The sequence below is a fragment of the Canis lupus genome, chromosome 23 (genome assembly GCF_011100685.1).
Source record: "Canis lupus familiaris isolate Mischka breed German Shepherd chromosome 23, alternate assembly UU_Cfam_GSD_1.0, whole genome shotgun sequence".
Taxonomy (NCBI): Eukaryota; Metazoa; Chordata; class Mammalia; order Carnivora; family Canidae; genus Canis; species Canis lupus.
Window position 1 is genome coordinate 3,975,638 of NC_049244.1, and position 24,772 is coordinate 4,000,409.

The 24,772-nt window shown below is 42.3% G+C and overlaps 1 protein-coding gene and 1 long non-coding RNA gene across 2 annotated transcripts in view; one reads left to right on the forward strand and one right to left on the reverse strand.

The window, feature by feature from the left end:
• GLB1 (galactosidase beta 1) overlaps positions 1-24,772 on the forward strand; it is an 81,669-nt gene that overhangs the window by 47,787 nt on the left and 9,110 nt on the right. Inside the window, exons 11-15 of the mRNA NM_001037641.1 lie at positions 7,735-7,809; positions 10,004-10,093; positions 13,392-13,505; positions 14,831-14,962; positions 16,108-16,362. Coding sequence (NP_001032730.1) covers positions 7,735-7,809; positions 10,004-10,093; positions 13,392-13,505; positions 14,831-14,962; positions 16,108-16,362 — 666 coding nt within the window. The remainder of the gene's footprint in view (positions 1-7,734; positions 7,810-10,003; positions 10,094-13,391; positions 13,506-14,830; positions 14,963-16,107; positions 16,363-24,772) is intronic.
• Positions 9,205-23,813, reverse strand: LOC119865339. Its single transcript, XR_005376803.1, has 3 exons — positions 23,066-23,813; positions 15,150-15,268; positions 9,205-9,436 (listed from the first exon to the last, which is right to left on the reverse strand). It is a non-coding gene; the product is annotated as an uncharacterized LOC119865339 (long non-coding RNA).

Below are 24,772 nucleotides of genomic sequence, written 5' to 3' on the forward strand. Positions count from 1 at the left end.
GCCTTCAGGTCAGGTCATGATCTCAGGGTCCTGGGATCGAGCCCTTTGTCAGGCTTCCTGTTCAGCAGAAAGTCTGCTTCTCCCTCTGCCCTTCCCCCTGCTTGCTCACTCTCTTTCTCAAATAAATAAGTAAATAAAATTTTCGAAATATTTGCTTGCATTGAGGAAAGGAATGGGATCATAAACGCCCCATAAATAGCTCTTCCTGCCTCTTTAAATTTTTATTTATTTATGATAGTCACACAGAGATAGAGAGAGAGAGAGGCAGAGACATAGTCAGAGGGAGAAGCAGGCTCCATGCACCGGGAGCCCGACGTGGGATTCGATCCTGGGTCTCCAGGATCGCACCCTGGGCCAAAGGCAGGCGCCAAACCGCTGCGCCACCCAGGGATCCCCTTCCTGCCTCTTTATTTACCAAAAACTTAAAAAGTTGGAATGGCTCTCTTTTTTAATCTGTTTCAAGAGTAAGTTGGGTGTCAGTGGACAATATCTTTCACTGACATGGGCTCCCAGGGATAACAGTTTCCCATTAAGCTACACAGACCTGTGCTCAGTGATGAAGGCTGCAGGTGGCCCTTTGCATGTGATTCTTTAAAGCATGACAAAGCTCATGACATTTGCATTTTCTAAGATATTCTCTTTGGTGTGGGTAAAACTGAACCAGGCATGGTTAACACTTTGACCTCGAGGATGAACCATAAGACTGTAGGACAGCACCCTACTCCTCCCTACCAATTCCTGAGAGGGGCAGTGGTGAGTTTATTTTTATATTCTTTCAAGTGAATTTAAGACCCGTTTTTTAGGAGTATTTTATAGTTCTTCACAGGAATTCTATCAAAGATAAAAAGTTCTGGGGCACCTGGGTGGCTCAGTGGTTAAACATCTGCCTTTGGCTCAGGTCATGATCCCAGGGTCCTGGGATCGAGTCCTGCATCAGGTTCCCCACAGGGAGCCTGCTTCTCCCTCTGCCTATGTCTCTGCCTCTTTTCTGTGTGTCTCTCATGAATAAATAAATAAAATCTTTAAAAAAAAAAAAAAAAGGATAAAAAGCCCAGCTGGCTTTTTGGAGATGGGTCATTTTATAGAAATTAACCAAGTTGTATGTTGAGGACTGTGATAATTGGAGTGAATCTTAGGATTTCCTGAGGGGGGCATTGGAGCTGGGTGGGCACTAGAGATGTGAATATGGCCACAGTGACCTTTAGTACTACAAAGCTTAAGGAAGGTGGTGCCTCATTTGGTTAAGCATTGGACTCTTGATTTCAGCTCTGATTGTGGTGAGATCCAGCCCCACATTGTGTTCCGTTCTCACTGTGGAACCTGCTTGAGATTCTCTCTCCTTCTCTCCATCCCCACAACTCACATTTACACTCACACACTAAATAAACAAACAAACAAATAAATAAATAAAAATAAAATAAATCTTAAAAGAAAGGCTTAATGAAGTTTGAAACTTGACCAAAGACCAGACTACACTGGCCAATTGATTGTCCTTAGTTTATGGATAGAATTACATTAGCTCAGTTAGTAGAGGCAAGTGGTCTCTTGCTGATCCATGGTGCTTGAGGAAACAGTGTTTCATGTCTGGTAATTAAAGAGGAAAAAGTGAATATAATGTAACAAACGTAAGACTTTAAAACATTGCCTGCACTCTTGTTGCACTAGTCTTTTCCTTCCCTGCATAGTTGGCTTTTCTAGTCTGTCTTCCAGAGTGAATTCTCTAAAATGCCCATCTGTCTGATCAGGATGCCTTCCATGACCTGGTCTCCTATTTCCCTCAAACCTCATTTTTTTTTCAATTCTCCCTTTCCTATATGCTACTCTCTGGCCTTAAAATGAAGGTACATAAAATTCCATGAATGGGACAGCACTGTTGATACCTCCTGGCCGCTGCATGTAATGTTCCCTCTGCCGTAATCCATCTGGAACATGAGAACATACCTCAGTTACTTTCTCTGGGGGAGTTGTCTTTGATCTATCTCTCTGCAGAGTTAGTCACATTTTGTTTTCTTCCACTGCCTTACAGTGTGGAAATCTTTAACACTCTATTTCCAGTAGTGTGTTGATACTATTTGTTACACACACATTTCTCGTGATCTGGACTAAGAGCTGTTTATATCCCCAGTACCAAACATTGGACCTGACACAAAGTACTTTCTTAATAAGAATTTGTTAAGAGAATGAATGAAAACATTAGAGATCTTGGGGAAAGAAAGGTTGGTCACCATTGAATCTATTGGATGAGATTGGGAAAAGAGCAGCTTCCTGTGTTAAATTTGTCCAGCTAAATAAACAAGATAAGGAGCAATATTTAGATTGGTTTGAAAGCTATGATTAAAGCACAAATTATGGAGAAATAGATGTTCTGAGATACAGTGTTTTGAAATATTCACCTATTTTCTGAAACATTGAATTAGTTGGATGGAAGATTAGGATTTTACTCTAAGATAACCAATGAAAAAAATCACTAACCTTATTTAAAAAGAAAAGACCAAAGATTGGAACAGACAGATGGAGACCTATTACCATTATTATGATGAGCTCATACCACTGACTTAAAAAAATCAAGATCCAAACAGACAGTTGGGTGGAAGGCATAAACAAGTAGAGACATTTGGTAGAAACCTTGGTATATGCTATTTTTTTAAGATTTTCTTTATTTAAGAGACAGAGAACACGAGCCAGGAGGAGGGGCAGAGGGAGAGGGAAGAGCAGGCTCCCCCCTAAGCAGGGACCCTGATGCGGGGCTCAATCCCAGCCCCGAGATCATGACCTGAGTCAAAGGCAGATGCTTAACTGACTGAGCCACCCAAGTGCCCCCTGGTGTATACTACATTAAGACTCATATAAAATGCTCCTATCATTTGACCTAGTAACTCTTCACTTGGGGCTTTATTAAAAAGATTTTTTTTAAAGCAAGTAATGCTAGAGACATAAAGTTGTTCGTTGCAACATTATTCATAATATCAAAAATTAGAAATGATTTAACTCCTAATATTGAAAGGATAGTCATGTCCATTTGAATACAATAAGCAATAAATAAAATTAGTGTTGATATTTGGTCACACCAGAAGTACTTTTGGTAAGTAGCAGTAGCAAATTACAAAACTATCTCCAACCTAACATGGTATATGTGCATAAGGGGAGGGTCCAGGAGGAAAACTGGAAGAGAAAAGGATTTGTGGGATGTTTTTGTCTTTGAAATTATGTTTAATTAATAGAGGACTTTTTAAAAAAGATTTTATTTATTTGAGAGAAAGAGACAGAGACAGAGCACAAGTACAGGGAGGGGCAGAGGGAGACGGAGGAGCAGGCTCCTGCCTAAGCAGGTAGCCTGATGCAGGGCTTGATCCCAGGATCCTGAGACCATGACTCGAGCTGAAGGCAAACACTTAACTGACTGAGCCACCCAGGCACCCCTAGAAGACACTTTCTATTGTACTATTGTTGTATGATAAAGGAGGTCAGATGAAGCTGTAGAGACAACAGTAGACTGAGAGGAACCCAGCTCACTCCTTCACTCTCGTGATAATCTTGAGCAAGTTTCTCTCAGTCTCACCTCTGAAAAGGAAATATAATACTGGCTTTGAGGGCCTATGGGAGTAGCAAAGGAGATGACAACACAGGCAGAGAAGCACTTCATCAATGTTAGGTGAATGAAGGTTAAAGAAGAATGTTTGTGCAGTGACTTTTTCTTCCAATGTGTCAGACAACATTGAGGCGCTAGTTACACTGGAATCCACTTTGACTTTCGGAGTTCGATATGGTCACTGCTATGTGCAGGTGAATAGGGAACCTCAGAAACAAATCAGATGACTCTCAGGTCCCCTCTGTGGATTTGTGTTTTCTGCTTTTCTTGACCAGAAGGTGAGATGGAGGAGGAAGAGGTGGGTAAACTGCCAAAGGAGAATGAATGTGTTCTAGGACTGAAGGCAAAGCTGGAAGAGAACTCACATTATAACTGTCTGAGATCAGCAGGAATAACTCTTTGGCCTCACATTCACTTTAGTATGAATCATGAAGATCATTTTAATGTACTCTTTTAAAAATTTTACAGAAATATCAATTCATAGAATATTAGAAATATAAAGGACTCCCTGTTCAACATGGCTGATTGAGGAAGTAGCATGAGAACTCTGGGTCCCCAGTGAGTGTGAAAGGGAGTTATAGAAATAGGTAACAGAGTGTAGATTGCCCTTAAAGAACCCCAGACAGCCAGGGTCCTGGAAATGTATGTGTGACAAGAGACAGAATGAAACCAAGCTGAAAACGGGAAGGCTAATGAAACTACATATTCCCATCAGGTCCTCCGCTCTACCACTCCTCTTACAAATATACTGTCTATCAGGGAAACATCTTTTCAACAGTCAGAAAATCAGAATTTAAAAAAAAGTGTACAGCCTGAAGGAAGAGACCCTACATATTTTGTGTTACTTCTTCCCAAATCACCCCAAAACAAGGTTCCCCACTGGACAAGCCTTGTGCCTGTACACAGAGCAGGACTGGCATAAAGAGGATGGTTATCAAATGCTGGTATGTCTTTTGCATTACCATTAAATATAAATGGACAGCCAAAGGTGGTCAGATGTTTGAGGACATCCATAAAACCTGTAAAGGGGAAAAAGGAAGACAAAAATGAAATAAACGAAAAATAACCAAAATACAACAGGGAATTCAGGGACAGAAATGAAAGATCTTAAGCAAAGCAAAGCACACTCTCTCAAATTTATAACTTTAAGAGACATTTGAAAAGATGTTTTTTGGGGGGATCCCTGGGTGGCTCAGAGGTTTAGCACCTGCCTTCCGCCCAGGGCCTGATCCTGGAGTCCCAGGATCAAGTCCCACATCAGGCTCCGTGCATGGAGCCTGCTTCTCCCTCTGCCTGTGTCTCTGCCTCTCTCTCTCTCTCTCTGTGTGTGTGTGTGTGTCTCTCATGAATAAATAAATCTTTAAGAAAAAAATATGTTTTTTCTACAATATAAAAATGGAATGCTTTGAAAAAGGAGCCATTAAGGAACAAAACAGAGTTCTCCCAAAGTAAATAATAATCTCCTAGAAATTAGAACCAGATGACAGAAATGGAAATAGAGAAAAGGTGAGAGATATAGCAGGACAATCTAGGATGTCTCATTTACTTTTAAGGGAAAAAGATGGAGAAAAAGAAAATATCAAAGAATTTTTTTCCAAAACAGAAAAGGATATTTGAGTTGCCCAGAATAATAAACGTAAAAACATGCATGTCCAAACACATCCTTGGAAAAATTTAAAACAGAAGAAAGCACTTACAAGCTTCTAGAGAGAAAAAGCCAGTCACCTTTGAAAAAACAACAATAAACTTGGTGTGTGTCATACTGGATGATACAAGGAGGACATATTGTTCCTTCTGAGGAAAGATGATTTTCAACATAGAATTCTATAGCCATCCAAATTATCAGCTAAATGTGCCATTTTCAGACATTCAAAGTTTCAAAAACTTTTCTTTCCAGACACTAGTTCTTCATAAGTTATTTGTGATTGCTCCAGTGAAATGAGGTGGTTATAAGATTCTAGAAACAGAAGCTAAAACCAGGAGAATAATGAAGTCCCAGAATATCAAGCCTCGAGGAGAGTCAGTTCCTTGGAGCAAGAAGACTTGAGAGTTCCAAGAGGGAATTTCCTATGGAGGGAAAGGGTGTTTGGAGATACTCAATACAATCTTTGGAAATTCGGAACAACCTATAGGTGTTAACCTAAAGGCAGACAGGAAAAAAAAAAAGGCAGTTAGAAAGCCCAGGGGAAGGAGAAGAACACAAAAAGCTAAGCAAGACAGAACATGCCATCGTGGTATATACTACTTTGCAGAGAGTAATGTTTATATAAGTATAATCATGTGAGCATAAGCACTATTGACTGATTTTGAATCTAAAGTCAATATACAGGTGAAGGGAAGTGTATGGGTACAGGACAGACTGTTTTAACCTTGACAATATAAAAGTATAGCTAATGATTTGAGAGTGGGAGTAGGGAAAGAGAGCTCAGGGAAGGATGCAAATAGCCTTACCTTAAACTTATGAATACAAAGGATAATCTTAATTGATGGAACTAAGAAACAAAGGTATATTATTTCAAGCTATAAAGGTAACCAGTGGAGAAACTGAAAATGCCGATATAAAACCATGTTGGCAAGAAAGAGGGGATATCCAGAATACTACAATGGAGCTAAATTCTCACATATTAAAGAAATAGATGATAATGTTTTAAATAGATCAGATAAAAAATAGAAGATAAGTATATAATTTAGAGATCAAAAGATACAAAAATGGAACAATTAAAAGAATGGTTTCCTTTGAAGAATAGAACTAAGAGAATACTGAGTCAGGAGACTATTGCTTTTCATTATATCAGTCTGTTATCTTCCTTCTTAAATTACTTTTAAAAGAGAAACCAAAAGGAAGGAAAAGAGAAAGGGAGATAGAAAAGAAGGGAGGAGGAAAGAAATGCAAGTATCCTGAGAGATCATAATACAACCTACTTGGAGATGGACACAGACTTTTAAGACCTGGCACTTACATCTTCTGACTCTAATGTAAATATGTGTGTGTGTTCATATTCAACATTTAACAAGGTTTTATTTCTATTTCAGTTTTTTATTTAAGAATAATTTCAAACTGGGGTTCCTGGGTGGCTCAATGGTTCAACATCTGCCTTCGTCTCAGGTCATGATCCCAGGGTCCTGAGATCAAGTCCTGCATTGGGTTCCCCACAGGGAGCCTGCTCCTCCCTCTGCCTATGTCTCTGCCTCTCTCTGTGACTCTCATGAATAAATAAGTAAAATTGGGCAGTCTGGGTGGCTCAGCGGTTTAGCACCGCCTTCAGCCCAGGGCCTGATCCTGGAGTCCTGGGATCAAGTCCCACATCAGGCTCCCTGCATGGAGCCTGCTTCTCTCTCTGCCTGTGTCTCTGCCTCTCTCTCTCTCTCTCTCTCTCTCTCTCTCTCTCTGTCTCTCATGAATAAATAAGTAAAATCTTTTTAAAAAGTCATCTTTGAAATAAATAAAAATAAATAAGTAAAATCTTTTTTTAAAAAAAAGGATTTCAAACTTATAAAAGAGTTTAAGAATAAAAGTCCTAAAAAAAGCATGAGTATCCCACACAGATTCACCCGTGTCAACATTACACCCCGTGTGCTTCATCATTTGCCCCTCATCACCCCGTTGGATTTTTAAATTACTGGAGGGTTGCATATGTCATGACCCTTTACCCCTAAATACTTCAGTGTGTGTTTTATAAGAATAGGTAGAAATATGCTCTATGTAACCACAGGAGGTTTAACACTGATACAAGACTTGACTCTACCAATAAGATTTAACCTGCAAGCAACACTTTTGCCTACTACTATAGCTCCCTCCCTTCAGACTCTGCCTTGCTGTGGGCCTTCTTCCTTTTCTCCCCCATTCCAGCTTTCTGCCAACACCTCATTCTTCTCGTTTTTGCTGTCTTGCAATCTTTTATTCTATAATTATTTAAATGATTCCTGGAGCTTAAAATGCAAACATAAATACACAGGCATATACTTAGAAGTAAAAATTTTACCAGACCCTGTTGTGGAGAAAGTCTCTTGTTTCTTTGCCTTTCCAAAAATCACTGGCACCATTGTTTGAGTCTTTGAGTTTCCTTTTGAAAAATGAATTGCATATAGTATTTCTGAGGGTTTAACAGCTTTTTATCTTCTCTTTTTTCCACTCCGGTTTATAGTTTGAAAAAGTACCAGAAGGTTTTATCCCTCCGTCTACACCCAAGTTTGCATATGGAAAAGTTGCTCTGAAGAAGGTAAGAGAGCAAATAAACAAAGGTGTTGAGAGTGGGGAAGTGGAAGTTAGCAGTTGTGAGTGAAAGTGTTACGCTGGGGAATTGGTTCTGTTTTTCTGTGAATCCGTTTTCTGTGAGACTGACGGGGTGGGTGATGTTTCTGGGGAAATGGGTATGTGAGAGGTGAGCGGCTATGTGTTCAGGTTGTCAGGGCAAGCTCCCAGGAGCATGAGCAGGGGTAGGTGGGCATTCTTAGAGCATTCGGGTAATTTTGGTTTAATTACCAGTCATCCAAAGCAGTTTCAGGAGCCTTTGTGGAAAAACATAGCACCTTGTTATGGCTGGTAAGACTCTTTCCTGTAATTTACTTTTTTGGGGGGGTCCTCAAAACCACGGGCATTTTCATAGATAGTATATTCCCCTCCATCTCAAAATCATATTCTAATTTTTGTGCTCTGTGGTTTATATGGCAAATGGGACATTGAGGGGAAAAGCTAAAAATTAATCATAAATAGGAATTAGAGACATTTTATTCTAGGAAAGAGAAAAGGGAGATTTCATTTCATAGTTGAGAGTGACGTAAGCCAAAATAAATTTGTTTTGACCATCTTTGTCTTCAGGATTTCCCCTTTTATAATCCCTAACTCCTACATCTGTTAACTCACAAGAAAAAAAAAAAAAAAAAAAAAAAACACGAGCAGTTACATATTTCTTAAGAATCTTGATATTCTAAAATAGCATAAGTTTTTATCTTTAAACCAAATGCCAAACATGATTGTATAATTTTTCCGTTCCTGAAGCCCTTTGATATTATGGTTGGTTGAGCTCTTGTAACATTTTCCACCTAGTGTCAGATACGTGTGTTACATTCTACAAAGACTGTGGTCTGTCTGCCTGATAGGAATCTTTATTTAGTTTAATCAGACTTTAATCACACTTCAGAAGGGGGAGCACCTTCTACTTTTTCATTGCTGCTGCTACTTAAGGAAAAGGTTGGTTGGTTTTAGAGCTGAGAGACATTTATTTTTATGCAACAGAAAATAACTGCAAATATTTAATACAGCAAAAAAAAAAAATGAGAGAGAGAGAGAAAGAAAACAAAACTGAGCTTAGTACCAAAAATACATTCTGTTTACCATGAAGGAAAATTGTGTGAGCAGAAATAGCTTTTCATTATTAGCTAAATGTATACAATTTAAGGTAGCAAATTAGCATATAACTGAATTTATGTCAGACATGGTTTTATAGGATTAAACCTTGTACCATGAGTTGAATTTCTTCAGCTGTCCAGGTAGAAAAACATCCATTGAATAGCCAAATTGATAGAATTATGCTTAAGATTTTGCTTTCCTTGATGCCACACATCAGCAAGGTCAGGTAACCCCGAGAAGTATTTATAAAAATTACTGACCAGGATCATGTCACAGGAAGTCCTGGGTTCGGAGCCAAACCTCACTGCAAATCTTGACTCTGCCATTGCTCCAGTGAGTCTCTCTGAAAACCTGTCTCCTCATCCCTAACATGGGGACGAGGGCAGCCTCCTTGGGTGGCTCGAAGGTTCAGCAAGGTGTGCTTTGACCTGGCATTTGGTAGGCACTCAGTGATTGGAAGCTGTTAGCATTCTTGCTACTGCATCAGAATAAGCATCCTGAAGTACAAGAATACACCGTCATTTGGACTGAATATACTAAGCATTTATTGAGTCTCTGCTATGGACTGGGTATTGGGTGACACTGCACCCTACAGACCCTGCCCTTAAGGAGCGGACAGTCTGGCAAGGACGTAAAGGTAATCAACTAGTCATGGATGCAGACATAGTAAATAGATCCCAGATCAGTTCAGAGGAAGGCACAGTCATGGTTGCTTACCTTGGGGATGCTGGGGAAGGTCTTACAAAGGGAGCAGCCTCTGAGCCTTGGTTTTCATTCATTTTAAAGGCCTTTTATACAAAGGAGGTTGTATTTGCAAATAGGTATGCTTGAAACCTTCCGATTACCATCAGCTACTTTTCATCAAGTGTCCCCTGACTCATGGATAGGCATGATTGAGGGTGCCTGGGGTAGGGGCAGCAAGAGTGGAATCTGAACCATTAGGTCTAGTCAAGGATTTGGGCAAATCCACTGATAGCTTTGATAATTTGCAAATGGCATTACCCTCCACTGTGGTTACCAGGGAGGGGTGACAGCGAGTGAATGATGTTTTGGTTTCTTTTCAGTTAAAGACGGTGGAGGAGGCCCTGAATGTTCTGTGTCCGCCTGGGCCCATAAACAGCCTTTATCCCTTGACGTTTATCCAGGTGAAACAGGTAGGCCTTCAAAGGTGATGCTTCACCCTTGCTTTCTCTACTTAAAAAAATGCGCTTTCTGCACTGCCTCGCAGAGCCAGTTCTGAGTGCATGGACCAGAACCATAGGCAGATAAATCAGATCCTAGGGGAAATCACCACAGATTCCCAGGCTCTCTTCAGCTTTAACTATGGTGTAGTGGGGGGTGCCTGGGTGGCTCAGTGGTTGAGTGTCTGCCTTTAGCTCAGAGTGTGATCCCTGGGTCCTGGGATCCAGTCCCACATTGGGCTCCCTGCAGGGAACCTGCTTCTCCCTCTACCTATGTCTCTGCCTCTCTCTCTGTGTCTGTCATGAATAAATAAATAAAATCTTAAAAAAAAAAAAAAAAAGTATGGCATGGTGAGTTGATCTTTCCTATCTCCCCACCTCCCTGTTTCTTATCACTCAAATAGGTAGTAACCCAACCTGATTCAACGTAATTCTGTAGTGCAAGCTATAAACTGGGTGCATTTCTAATATAGTTAATCTTTATTACTAGAGGAAAACCACTGTTTTAATATGCAAAAGTCAAATTATTTGTTCTTGTTAGCTCCAAGGTATAGGAACTGTATTCTTAATAGATTAGGTTCTCTTTCCTGCTGTTGAAGAGAACAGAGAGCAGAGCACGTGTGTGTGTCAGTGTGTATGCATGTGTGCATGTGGTTAACCCAGGCACTGCCTCATATTTATTTTATTTTTTATTTTTTTAAGTAGCCTCCATGTCCAGCATGGGGCCGAAACTCATGACCCTGAGATCAGGAGTCACATGTCCTAGCAACTGAACCAACCAGGCATTTATTTAAAATTTTTTCCCCAACTTTCTATTTCAGAAATTTTCAAATCTAAAAATGTTGCAAGAAAAGTATAATTTGCACTCACACAGCTTTCACCTGGATTCACTAAGTGTTAGCAGTTGCCTCTGTGTGTATGTTTGCAGTCAATCGCCTTGTTTTTAACCATTCAACTTTGTTGTCAATGTCCTGACACTTCATCCCTAAATATAACAGAATATATCTTTTGAGATAAAGGACACTGTCTCATAGTCACAATACAGGATCATACTTAAGGACTTTAACATTAATATGCATTCTCTAGTCAAGTATCCAATAATGTCCTTTTATAGCTAACTATTTTTCAATCCAGTTTCCAATTCATGATCACACATTGCAACTACTTAGAATGTCTGGTCTTCTTTCATTTGTGACTGTTACTAAGTCTTATTTTTACTCTCTCTCTTTCTCATGGTGTGGACATTTCTGAGGAGTTTGGGTCAGTTGTTTGTAGACTGCCCCTCACTGATTAGATGCAGTAACATGTTTTTGGCATGAACGTGCCAAAGGCAATGTGTCCTTCTCAGAGCTCTGTGCCAGGGTGCCCATGAGGTCAGTTTGTCCCTTTGTTGTGAGGTTAAGTTTGAACCCTTAGTTGGGAATTCAGCTCCATTTTTTGAAATAGAAACTTATCTGGACCCCCTTCACTGATCCTCTGTGGAGATCCCCTTCTGGAAGGTGTCTGAACAATAAGGTGATAAAACAATAACATCTCTAATCTTAGTTTAGTGTATTTTGCCCCCGGTGACTGCTTACACTTGTGACTTTATTCTAACAACTCTGGTTTATTCCAACAACTCTGGTTTATTCCAACAACTCTGTGGTCAATAAAATGAGTAATTAAACCCCCCCTTTCATTAACGCTGGGTAGAATTCCTGCTCTAGTTCCAGCCAACACCAGCTATGTATCCGTATCTTCATCTAGAAAATGCAACCACCTTCTCCACCTAGCAGCAGAGCACCACGGACAAGGCATGGTCCCTGGGACAGTTGGAACCTAGGAAGTAAAGTCCCAGGTTACTCATTGTTCTTTGCCAGACCCTTCTGCTTTGTGACCTCTGGCCATGGCAGTGCTCTAGGACTGGGGGCCTCCCTGGGCCCTGGCTGTTTCAGTCTGGGGCAAGACCACTGAATGTTTATTTCCAGCGAAATCCATGAAGGGCAAGGCCTCAGGGAGTAGGGTTCCTCTGCAGCAGCTGCCCCACCTCTCCCCGCCCCACCCCGCACCTCACAGCCTCAGCTACCTTCTTGGGGAGGTCTGCAGCTTCCACTCCCCTCTAGGAAGCCCTTCACAGTGTGTCCCTCAGCCTCTGAGTTGGGACTTACCACTTTGATTACTTGGAAAAGAAAAAAAAAAAAAAAAAAAACAAGAGATGGAGATTTGGGAAATCTGGGAGGGGAGGCGCCCTTGTGTATGAAGCCTTGGGTGGTGACCCCAGTGACATTTATTGAGTTCAGCCCTTTCCTGCAATACAGGAACATGGGTTGGCGTATTTGGTGTGTGTGTGTGTGTGTGTGTGTGTGTGTGTGTGTGTTTCAGTTCCTCCAAATCACCTTTGCATTTGCTGAGATGCACTCCCTTGCTTTCTGGGCCCTAGATATGAGAAACATTTTCTCTGTCCAACATGCCAGATGTCTGTTGGATGCTCTTGTATGGCAAAGGTCTGATCCAACTCACCCTGGCTAGTATCCACAATGGGAACATCACCAGCTGAGGCCATGGGTGCTGTTGCTGCTGGGGCTGATAGTCTGGGGCCTTCCTTTCAGACCAGGGATACCAGTATCTATACCACTGTTTTCTGACTTAGCAACAGGTCACACCCCCACCTCTCACTATATCTGTCCCCACCACCCCCCAGCCCTCCACGTTAAACAGTTTCTGATTGACTCTTGTTTTGTATGTGAAAGCACATTTAGCCCAAGAACCTGGAAAATGTCTTACCGAACATTCTTGGCTTTGTTGTTGTTTGTCTTTTTTTTTTTTTTTTTTTTTAAGATTTTATTTTTAAGTAATCTTCACACCCAGTGTGGGGCTTGACTTCATGAACCTGAGATCAAGAGTCACTCTACCCCCTGAGCCAACCAGTGCCCATGTTTGTCTTTTTTTGTTGTGTTGTGTTGTATGTTTGAGGTAACATGACCTTCTGATATGTATGATAGGAGCCACCTGAGTGATTCTGGGCAAATCATTTAACATGTTCCAAGGTCCAGTTTCCTCACGTAGGGAAGGGATGCTGATACAGTGTTCTTCTAGGTTCCTTGCTCTTACTACTCTGATAGAGTATGATATAAAAATTTAAGCCAGTTCCCTTTTTTCAGACTGAATTTTTGTGAGAGGCTGAGGAAACATTTTCTTTATGAGTTTAGAAACACCGCTTTCACACAGATTCGAGGCAACCAAGCTATCTTTCAAAGAGTGATGTGTTTTTCTTACATCTTTTTCTCACCAGTATTTCGGTTTTGTGATGTACCGAACAACACTTCCTCAAGACTGCAGTGACCCCACACCCCTGTCTTCACCCCTCAGTGGAGTCCACGACCGCGCCTATGTCTCTGTGGATGGGGTAAGAATTGTCACTGAGCTGTGCCTGTCTGCCCCAGTGGGGCAATGTGTGGTCTGCGCTTGGTAATGTGGCATTCAAAGCTATTGACTACCTTTCCAAACTCAGGCTCTGCTCCTCTTGGTGTCCTTCAGCTGTGGTCCTTGCTGGCTGATGTGGCCTCACCCATGCTCCCTCCACCTGGAACACACCCCCTCGCCCATCTGAACCCGGAGGGGTACACTCAAGTACCCTCTCTTCTCCTAAACCTTCCTAGTCTCCCTAGTCCATGCCATCCTCTCCGCCTGGTCACAGAACATCAGCCATGTGGCCTTTGCTCTTTAAGGACAGGGTCTGTGTGGTACATGCTGGAGCAGGGATCCCTTTAACCCTATGCCTTCATCCTGCATGAGAAATTCTCTTCTAGAGAATTATAATTATAGCTACAATATACAAAGACCTTTATCTCCCAACACAGCAAAGGTACACTGGAGGGTTTCCATCCCTTCCACTGAAATAATCATGTGAAAAAACACAGGAAGAGATTTTTCTAACTGCAGAAATTTGTTCAGGAAATTTTAAATTAAAATATTTCCATTCTATTGTGATCAAAGGCTTTCATTTCAGTGGGAGCAAGTTTCTAGGACATTATATGTATATTGCCCGTGTGTATAGTGTTAGCAGTTGTTTTTTTGAATTCCATTTTAGGGATCATCTTACTGAATTGTAGTCAATGTAACTTTTTTTTTTTAAAGAAAGAAACAAAACAAAACCTTCCCCTTTCAAAAAGTTAGGAATATGTTGCTGCTAAAAAAAAAAAAAAAAAAAAAAAAAACTGGCTTTTTTCTCACTCTATTATACAATTTACATGGTTAATGCACCATTATCAGGTATTTTGAGGTGAGACTACTCCACCTAACTCTCTGATTTTATCTCATCTATCTGATTTTGTCTCATTTCTCCACGTTGCTTAGAAGCCACCTTTTATGACTGCCTTTTGTGCTGTAAGAATACAAAGCAGGTCCTGTGATAGGAATCGAATCCCTTCCTTGAATTTTCTCCATTCCTTTCCTATTAAAAATGGATGTGCAGCAAAACATCCCAAAGCAGAGGAAGCCAGCCTAGATCTTCCCTTGTTCTGAGCCGTAGCTGGTGAGTCGCCTGCTTAGGAAGCAGTGTTTAGAGGAACTTGATCACCTGGCTGGTGATTTGGGCAAAGGGGCTTTCAGAGCATTGCCTCTGGAGTCCAGTGACACTTCAAGACAGCAAAATGAGTGTGACAGCTGAGGGAGCTGGGTTCTGCTGCATTTCTCACACCAGTTAATTCCCACTGGTCTCTAACCCCACAGGTGCCCCAGGGAGTCATGGAGCGAAGTAATGTCATCACTCTGAACATAACCGGGAAGGCTGGAGCCACTCTGGACCTGCTGGTGGAGAACATGGGACGTGTGAACTATGGCAGATATATCAATGATTTTAAGGTAGGACCAGCCCCACTGTCAGGAGTGAGGTTCAAAGGTTGATGGGGCCGTGCCTGTGCCACCTAAGGAAGTTTCTGCAAACCCATTTAAAAACTCTCATATATACATTCTTCTCCTCCAGCCCTGTTCACATAGAAGCGATTTTTAAAAGCATGCACACTTTGCCAAGTTTGGCGGGTAAACCTACTGTGATTTGTTTTGCAACTTCAAAGTTGGGCTATTTTGAAGACCTGTTTTCCTCTGCAGGTGATGAGAAAGTTGTGCTTTGCAAAGAGAACCCTTCTCTTGTGTTCAGGTTCAGTCACCCTGTAGAAAGAAACAGAAGGAGGAAGCTACTGCACCCTGCTTCTCCCTTGCTTTAAAGACCCACCTAGCTTTCAAAAGGTACCCTGTTGCTGACAAAGCCAGCTTAGTATTTGATTGGCTCTGTTTTCTGGATGTGGACAATCCAGGACGAAGTCTTGAATAATAGGCTTTTCGCTTGGTACACGGTCTCTCTTACCCCTTCTGGTTACCCTGTGTCCAGGTGTCTAGCCCCAGCCCAAATGTTTGCCTGAGGAAAACATTTTTAGAGCATTATTCAGCAAATGTTTGGTAAGGTCATACTCTGCAAGATGCTCTGCAAGGCACTTTGAGGCATGGAAAGATGTTGAGGTACAGGCTTCTCCCATGTAGCTCACCACCTAGAGGAGAGAAGGCCCCCACATGGAAAGATTGATGGTACCCCCCTCTCTAGGACAAAACCCATGTGTGGGGTTATTTCCTGACCCTCTTGGTGCCACTCAGAGGCAGGGCAATCACACTCCAATGGAATGGCCATGCTCCTGGTTATATGAAGGGGCAGAGTCTGTCCCCCCAGCCCTTCCTACAGTGGCTAAATGTTCTTCTGTATTCCTGAATCCACTCATTCCTTCCATCCAGCAATGACTCTGAACCGAACACTGAAGATTGGGGGCATGGGGTCAAAAGCTCTGGCCTCAGGCTCAAAAATGAGACTCAAATTGTACACACACAATTTGAGTCTCATTTACTCTTGGTGTTTCATGTCCTGGTTTGCTCTTCTCAAGAATTCAGCGTAGGGACACAAAGACACTTGAAGCCTTTTACTTCCCACCCTAGCTCATTGCTCAGTTTCTCCTTTACAGGGCCTTATTTCTAACCTGACCCTTGGGTCCAGTATCCTCACAAACTGGATGATCTTCCCGTTGAACACTGAGGATGCAGTACGCAGCCACCTGGGAGGCTGGCATGGCCCTAACAATGGCCGCCATGATAAAACCTTTGCCCACCGCTCGTCTAACTACACGCTCCCGGCCTTTTATATGGGGAACTTCTCTATTCCCAGTGGGATCCCAGACTTGCCCCAGGACACCTTTATCCAGTTTCCTGGATGGACCAAGGTACGTGTCTTCATGGAAAGTGTTTTAATTCAGGCCTCAAACATCTGCTTTTAGCTTCTGATAAAGAATAAAAAAGAACTGCTAATGAGATGTTGTGTAACAGTTTGGGAGTGGGGGCTTTCTGTGTTAGTTTACCCATTCCTCAGTAGTGGAACCATGGCAGATCTTCAGGAATGCAATGGCCAGCTTGAATGTATAGCATCTGCCCCATTTTCACTGACTGACAACTTCCTTGAGAAAATGATGACTTTCCTCCTTCCTTTAAGAAAAACCATAGCTCCTTTGGACACTGATTATGAGGGACACTTTCTCTTTATCTTGAAGAAAATTTGGTCCAAGCAAAGGGATGAATCACTGGGAGAACTTATTTTTCTTTTGTCCATGCCTCCCCCTACACTCCACAACACCCCACCTTCATACAGCCCTGCACCCTGGGGGCATCCACCACTGTCTCCATGATCTTCAGCTCTTCCTTGGCCATTTTACAGCCTGGTCACCTCCCTCCCTTTATTCTTTGAAGGTGTTCACATGTCTTCCTTCACCGTTGTCTTCTTCACTTCAGTCCTATTTTCATCCAGGGTGACCTTACCATGACTCAGTTATTCATTCAACAAGTATTTTTCAGTGGCCACTATGTACCCAAGCTTTGTGCTGGGTGCTAAGGATACAACGATGAACCAAACCAGCTATGGGACTTGCCCTCATGGAACTTACACACTAGTTGGGGAGACAGACCCATATCATACAATCACCCAAATTAAATGACAAGACTGCAGCTGCAATACGTGCTAAGAAGAAATACAGGAGTTGATAATAATTGGGGCATTTGACCTTGTCAGGGAGATCAGGGAAGCCTTCCCTGTGAGAGTCATGCTTGACAAAGATATGAAGGATAAGAAAGAATTAACAAAAAAAAAAGGAATTAACATGGCAAAAGGGGAAGGGAAACATGTTCCAAGCAAAGAAGATAGCATGTGCAAAGGCCATGTGGTTAGAGGGGGAATGAGGAGCATGAGGAACTGGTAAAGGACCCAAACATAGGGTTTAGGTGTGGAGTGTGGTTCAGAGAAGAGACTAGAAAGTTGGTAGAGATGAGATTGGACTAGGCCAATTAAACTACATTAAAGTTTTGTCTTTGTGTTGAGAGCCTTTGAAGCGGGAGAGTGCCATGATGTGATTGTGATGGGACAAGCTTCTCTGATACCAGGGTGCAGAATAGGGTTGGGTGAGAGTACCTGTGGATTTTGGGAAGCTATCTAGGCAGCTGGACCATAGTCTCAGTGTGAGACTAGGATGGTGGTAGACAAGATGGAGATAATATCAACTATCTAAGAGATGTGTGAAGTTAAATCAGTGAGTTGTAATGATGGATTGGATATCAGGATTTAAAGAGAAGGACATATCCTGGATGACTCTTACATTCCAGCTTGGTGGCTGAGAAGATGGTACCATTTATTGAAAGAAGAAATGTCAGAAAAAGACATGTGCTAGGAGGGGGGAGATTGTGAGTTGGATTTGGATAGATTGAGTTTGAGAGGCCTTTGAGAATAGCTGAGAGAAGATATTGGAAGAGGGCTGTGATATCTGTGGAGGGAGAAGCCAGAGGATGGATCTGAGCTGGGAATATATGTATAAGATCATCTGTGTATGGATGGTCACTGAAGACATGGGTTGGAGGAGATCCTCTGAAGAGAAAGGATACAGAAAAAAAAGAAAAGGGGTACAAACATGGTGGGCAGAGAGTGAGAAGGAAAACCGACATTTGTACTGCTGAGGGGATGAATGTGAGAAAGACAGAAGCTCTTCTACTGGATTTCGTAACAAGGAGCTCACTGGGACCCTCAGGAAGTATATGCCAGTGGAGCAAAGCATCCATAGGCTGTACTATATACTCCCAAGGAGTATAAGGTAAAGAAACAAACTTGTGAACATAAATTTGAATACCTGAATATAAACATTCATTTTGAGAATTTTGACTCTGAAGAAGAGGAGAAAAGCAGGTAAATAGCTGGAAGAGTAGAGGATAAAAGATGCACACATTTGCTTAAGAAGTGCCCTTTTGGGGGTGCCTGGGTGGTTCAGTCAGTTAAGCATCTGAATCTTGACTTTGGCTCATGTCATGATCTCAGGGTCCTAGAATTGAGCCCCATGTCCTGTGCTGATCATGGAGCCTACTTAAGATTCTCTCTCTCCCTCTCTCCCTCCACTTTTGTGTTTACTCTCTCTCAAAAAAAAAAAAAAAAACTCATAGATAATTGTTATTTAATTTCCATATATTTGTGAGGGTTTTTTCAGCATATCTTACTTTTACTGATTTCTAATTTAATTCTTCTATAAAACTTTTCTAAAAGGAAGAAAACCTGAATGACCTTTGATTAGGCAAAGACTTGTTACATTGACACCTAAAGCATGATCCTTAAGGAAAAAGTGATAAATTGGATTTCATCAAAATTAAAAATGTTTGCTCTTCAAAAGAAATCATTAAGAAAAAGAAAACTCAAGCCACAGACTGGGAGAAAATATTTTCAAATCATATGTCTAGCAAAGAATTTGTTTCTAGAATACATCAAGAATTCTTACAGCTCAATAATAGGAAGGTAAACAACCCAATCAAAAAATGTTCAAATTTCACCAAAGGAGATATACACATGGCTAAGTACCTGAAAAGATGCATAATGCTCTCAACATTATTAATTGTCAGAAAAGTATAAATCAGAACCTTCAATGAAATACTACTTCACGCCCACTAGAATGGCTATAATAATAAAAGATGAACAATAACAAATGTTGGCAAGGATACGGAGAAATGAGAACTCTCCTACATCACTTGTGGGAATGTAAAATGGCACAAACACTTTGGAACATGGTTTTGGAGGTTTTTTCAAAGGTTAAACAGAATTACCATAGGACTAGGAGTTCCACTTTTGGGTGTATACCCAAGAGAAATCTACCTTTATCTACCTAAAGACGTCTATGCAAATATTCAGAGCATAATAATAACCCCAAACTGGATATAATTCAAATGTCCATCAACTGATGAATGGGTAAAGAAAAGGTGGTATATCCATACAAAGGAATAGTGTTCCACAGTAAAAAGGAACAGACTACTGATACAAGCTACAGTGTGGATGAATCTGAAAAAACACACTAAGTAAAAGAAGCCAGGCATAAAAGACCATATGTTGTAGGATTCTATTTATATCAAATGTTCAGTAAAGACAAATCTGTAGAGACAAAAAGTAGCTTCATGGTTGTCTGGGGCTGATGGTAGGAATGGAGAATAACTGCAAGTAGTAGGTTTCTTTTTGGGGTGTTGGAAATGTTCCAAAATTCAATTGTGTCACCACAATTCCACAGTCTTCTTAAATTTATTGAAACTTGTTTCATGACCGAGCATATGGTATATCTTGGTGAACATACCTCCAGAATCTTGAGCTGTGATATCCTGTCTCTTGCTATGTGTTTCTATCCCCCAAACTCTCATGCCTCCCCAGCTTGTTCTTGGATCTTACTGATGACCTGAAACTCTCTACCCTTAAGGCCACCACTCTTCCCTATCCAGCCTAGAGATCATCCCTGTTCTTTTTTAAAAAGAACCGGCCCCCTTGACCTTCCACTCTGTCTCCTTCTTCATCCTTTAATTTTTTTTAAGATTTTATTTATTTATTCATGAGAGACAGAGAGAGAGAGAGAGAAAGAGAAAGAGAGAGAGAGAGAGAGAGTCAGAGACATAGGCAGAGGGAGAAGCAGGCTCCATGTAGGGAGCCCGATGTGGGACTTGATCCCTGGACCCCAGGATCATGCCCTGAGCTGAAGGCAGACACTTAACCACTAAGCCACCCAGGCGTCCTTCATTCTCTATTTTGAGTGGGTCCACCATTGGTCTGTGCTCCTTCACCAGTGGCTGAGCACTGCAGGAGGTGGGGGGCTCTCTAGAGTGCTCATCAGGGCCCCTGATCCCCGCACTCTCCAGCCCTGGAGGCCCCCAATGGGCCTAGCAGTCTTTGGTCTCTCTACCCCCTTCCCCAGCTGGTCTTTCTAACCTTCATCTCTCCCCTAAGCCAAGCCACCAGCCTCCTTCCCCACCCACTCACCCTCCTTGACTGCTATCAAGTGTAACTCCTTTGTTCCCTCAGCTTCCTGTCAGACTTATCTCTGCCTGTACCCTCACTTCCTGCCCAGTGGCCAGAGGAGGAAGTCAGAGCTCTGAATCCTCTCCACACCTTCTTCCTCCAGGCCCGGATCCTGCATTTTAGCAGCCTTTCAGTCTTTTCTATCACCTTCCAGGTTCCCACCAAGAAGTGACGTCTGGGTGCTCTGAGACCCAGAAGCAAAGTCAGACCCTCTCTGGATCTTTGCACTTTAGCCAGCAGGCTTGTTCTTCTTCCCTTGCTCCCTCCTTTTTCCCAGGTTTCCTTGTCTCCTTGTTCCTCTTGGTATCCTGCTGGGTCACATGTGTCCTTTGTTCATGCTTTTTTCACTCTCTCACACTACCCAACACATATTCACCTGCCAAGACCAGCATTAACTCCTCTAAGAAACCTTCCTAGACTCTAGTCCAGGAAAGAACCATCCCCGCCCACCTGAGTGCCCCACCCGAGCTCATCACACTTAGGCTGGCACCACGGTTTCACCCACCCAGCTTCAGAAAGGGCATTTGTTAAAAGTGCTCAGCTTATTCACCATCCTGCTCACCTCCCAGGACCTGGTTGCTCTGTAAATTCTCTCGGGTGGAAGGGTGCACAGGTGGCTGTGTTGCTGAGCAACCCCCCACCCCCACCCCAGGAAAAAAGCAAGTAGGAGGAGTATAGGCCCTCAGGCAGCCCTGTTGGTGATGAGAGGCTTTGCAAGGGGCTGTGGATACAGGGCCAAGGCAGATGAAAGCCATTGTTCACCAGGCGGCATCAGTTTAGTGCTTTCAGAGAAAGAACTTTCAGGAGATGCAAAGCAGAAAGACAACCTGATGAAAGAGTGGGGTGGCTCAAGTGAAGCAGACCTGACAGGTGGACAGCCCTTCCCCAGAGTCAGAGGGAGTTTTTCAGGGAGGGAATCTCAAGTGGAAGAATGATAGATGCAAAGGTGCAGAAATGGAAAAGCATGAGACATCTTTGGAAGTCTGAGGGGTTTCACCTTGGCCAGGGTCATAAAGGTGTCACACCCAAGAGTGCCTGACCCAGGCGTTGTGCTCAACACTTTAGGACACTACCTCTGTAATTACCAAAAGAGCAGGTGGAGTGGGATGTCCTGTTATTACTTCTAGTTTGCAGGTGAGCAGGTCAAGAGATGTAAGGACCTTGCATGAGGAGCAGAAGTAGGTGGTGGAACCGCTCCCTGAGCCCCACATCTGCCCAATTTGCAGGCCCACGTGGAAGGGCAGGCAGCAAGGTGCAGGACCTGCAAGGCCGATGAGGAACTTGTGCAGACGGGGGCTCTGCACCAATTTTGTCAATTTGATGGGTGTTCTACACCTTCATGTTTGGAAGGTCCATAGACATGCGCCATTTACAAATATGTCAGAAGGCTTAGAACCCCAAAAGCCCATCTAATGCACATGTCCACTCAAAAACTAGTACACAGATGTTCACAGCAACATTATCCAAAATTATCCAAAATCAACGAGAAGGTGGAAAAGCTCAAATGTCCATCCACTGATGAATGAATAAACAAAATGTTTATTAATATATAGTAAAGGAAAGTTATTTGGCAGTAAAAAGAAATGAAGTAGTTATATATGTTACAACTGGATGAACCTGGAAAGTGTGTTAAATGAAAGGAACCAATCACAAACCAAACATGTGGAAGATTCCATTTATATGAAATGTCCAGAATAGTCAAATCTATAGACACAGAAAAATCAGTGGTTGCCTAGAGTAGGGAAAGGAGCAGGTTGGGAGGGAGGATAGGGAATGAATACTAAAGGCTGCAGGGTTTCTGTTTGGAGTGATGAAGATATTCTAAAATTGACTGCAGTAATGGTTGCAAAGCTCCATAGTGTTCTCACAGCCACTGAATTGTACACTTGAGTGAATTGTATGGTGTGTGAAGTATTTCTCAATAAAGCAGACAAGAGGGCCTATCCACGGGATTTGTAGACCTGGGTTGCATGGGTCCGAAGGTCAGAGGACATACACATAAAACAGTGCATACTGTTTTCTATTATTTTCTGGTCAACTGTGGTCCCTGTTAATGAGGACAGACCTAGGCCAGCTCCTGAGGTTCTGAATAATCAGCAGATGTGGAACGAAGAGAACTCATCCTCCACAGAGCACTGAGTTCTGACTTTTGGGAGAATGAGCACTTTGGCAGGTGGAGGGATAGGGGTAGGGTTGGACAGAATGACATCTGAAGCTGGAGCCATTCCTAAGACCCTGCCTCTGGACACACTGACCCTCCTGCACCCTCCTCCGTGGCCCTGTGCCAGCCTCTGCGCTGGTGCTCTTCAGTTTGATAGAGACTGCCTTGATTTAGTGAACAAAGTCACTGATAAGGGTGATTCATGAGATTAAGGAAATCACTTCTGATTAGGATGTGGCTTTCTGGTTAAATGCCCAACCATCAAACTGGGATTTCAGTGGGAAGTGGTCAGGCATAAATTTTGCTCTTTCCAAGAGACACAGGCCAGCATTTTGTCTGCACAGAACTCTTATCTGCCCACAAGCTCCCTCAGATAGGCGGAGTTCTAGCTGTGTCATGTGTGCCATACCTTAAATGTTCTGCCAATGCAGTGGATTTGTGTTCTTTATCTCTCTTCCATATGGTGCACATAAGTCTCGTATCAATATCCACTGCCTTCCCGCATGTGTTGGCCACTCGTGGTAGGGTTGGGTGCATAACAGAGCATGATGAGGAGAGGGCTGGAGTAATGTCCCACTCTCCTCAACCAGAATTATTCTTTGAAAGCTAAGAAGCAAAATAGAATACTGACTAAAAGTAATTTTATTTTTTAAAGGAAAAAAAATTCCTTCTTTCAAGATGTAAAAAAAATCATGAAAGAAAAGAATTTCTAACAAAGGGCTGGCAGAAATCCCTTCATAAATTAAAATTATTTCTGTGTCTTGCTTTTGAAATTTCCAGCACCCTCATCATTTGTTCTTTCTAGTGCCAGTGGGGCCTGGTCACCAGAAACACCAAGTAGTTAAAGGATTGCAACTCTTCAGCTCCACCCCCTAACTTCTGACTTCTTGGGGTAGGGAGTGGGGGCTGGAGATGGAGCTTTGTAAAAACTCTAGAACTTCTGGGTGAGTGAACAAATTCAGGTGATGGAAGGTACACCTGAAGAGGGTAAATGTAAGTAAAATGCTTTCCTGAGTTCTGTGTACCATTCTAGCAAATTATTGAACCCAAGGAGGTGGTTACAGGAACCCCCAAGTTGTAGCTGGTAGTTCAGAAGTATAGGTGCCCCAGACTTGCAACTGGCATCTGAAGTAAGGGCAGTCTTATGGGATCTGATCCCAGCTCTAGGTAGATGATGTCATAATTGAATTGTTGGACCTGCAGCTGGTATCCAGAGAATCGCTTGGTGTCATAGATAACATCCCAGAAGGAGTCAGGAAGGGAGTGGTAGAAAGTACAATTGGAAAGGTGGTTTCATTCACCATGTGAGCAGGATAGGCATGGGCATTGCTACGGGGAAAGACTTCATAATTAAATGCTATAATTTGAATTAAAAATAAATTCACGGGACGCCTGGGTGGCTCAGTGGTTGAGCATTTATTTAAAAATTAAAAAAAATAATAAATCAATCAATCAATCAAAATAAATTAAAAAATTGAATGCTATAATTTCAGATATTGGTAACAAGTAGGAAGAAATTAAATGTGATGATGTGATGTGAAGTAAGGTACAGAGGTGAAGATGTTGCTATGGTATATGGTATAATAGTTACCGATTGCTGTGTAACAAATTTTACCCTAAAATTTAGTGGCTTAAAACTATGATAAGCACTTATTAAGTTCACAGTTTCTGTGGATCAGGGATTTGGGACCAGCTTGGCCTGGTGGTTTTGGAGCAGGCTCTCTCGTGAAGTTCTAGTCAAGCTGTCAGACAGGGTTACAGCGTCTGAAGGCTTGACTAGCTCAGGAAGACCCACTTCCAAGGTGCCTCACTCCCATGGCTGCCAGGTTGGTGCTGGCTGTTGCCTGGAGGCCTTAGTTCTTCTCTACACAGGCCTCTCCATAGGTTGCTTGAGTGTCCTCATGACATGGCGGCGACTGGCTTTCCCAGACGGAGCCATCCAGGAAAGAGAAAGAGGCAGAAATCACCCTTTTTTATAACCTAGCCTTGAAACTCACATAGTATTCATCACATTCAGTTAGTTAAAAGAGAGTCATTGAGTCCAGTCCCTGTTTTGGGGATAGGAATTAGATTCTGCCCTTTGAAGGGAGAAGTGTTAAGAATGGCCATATTTTGA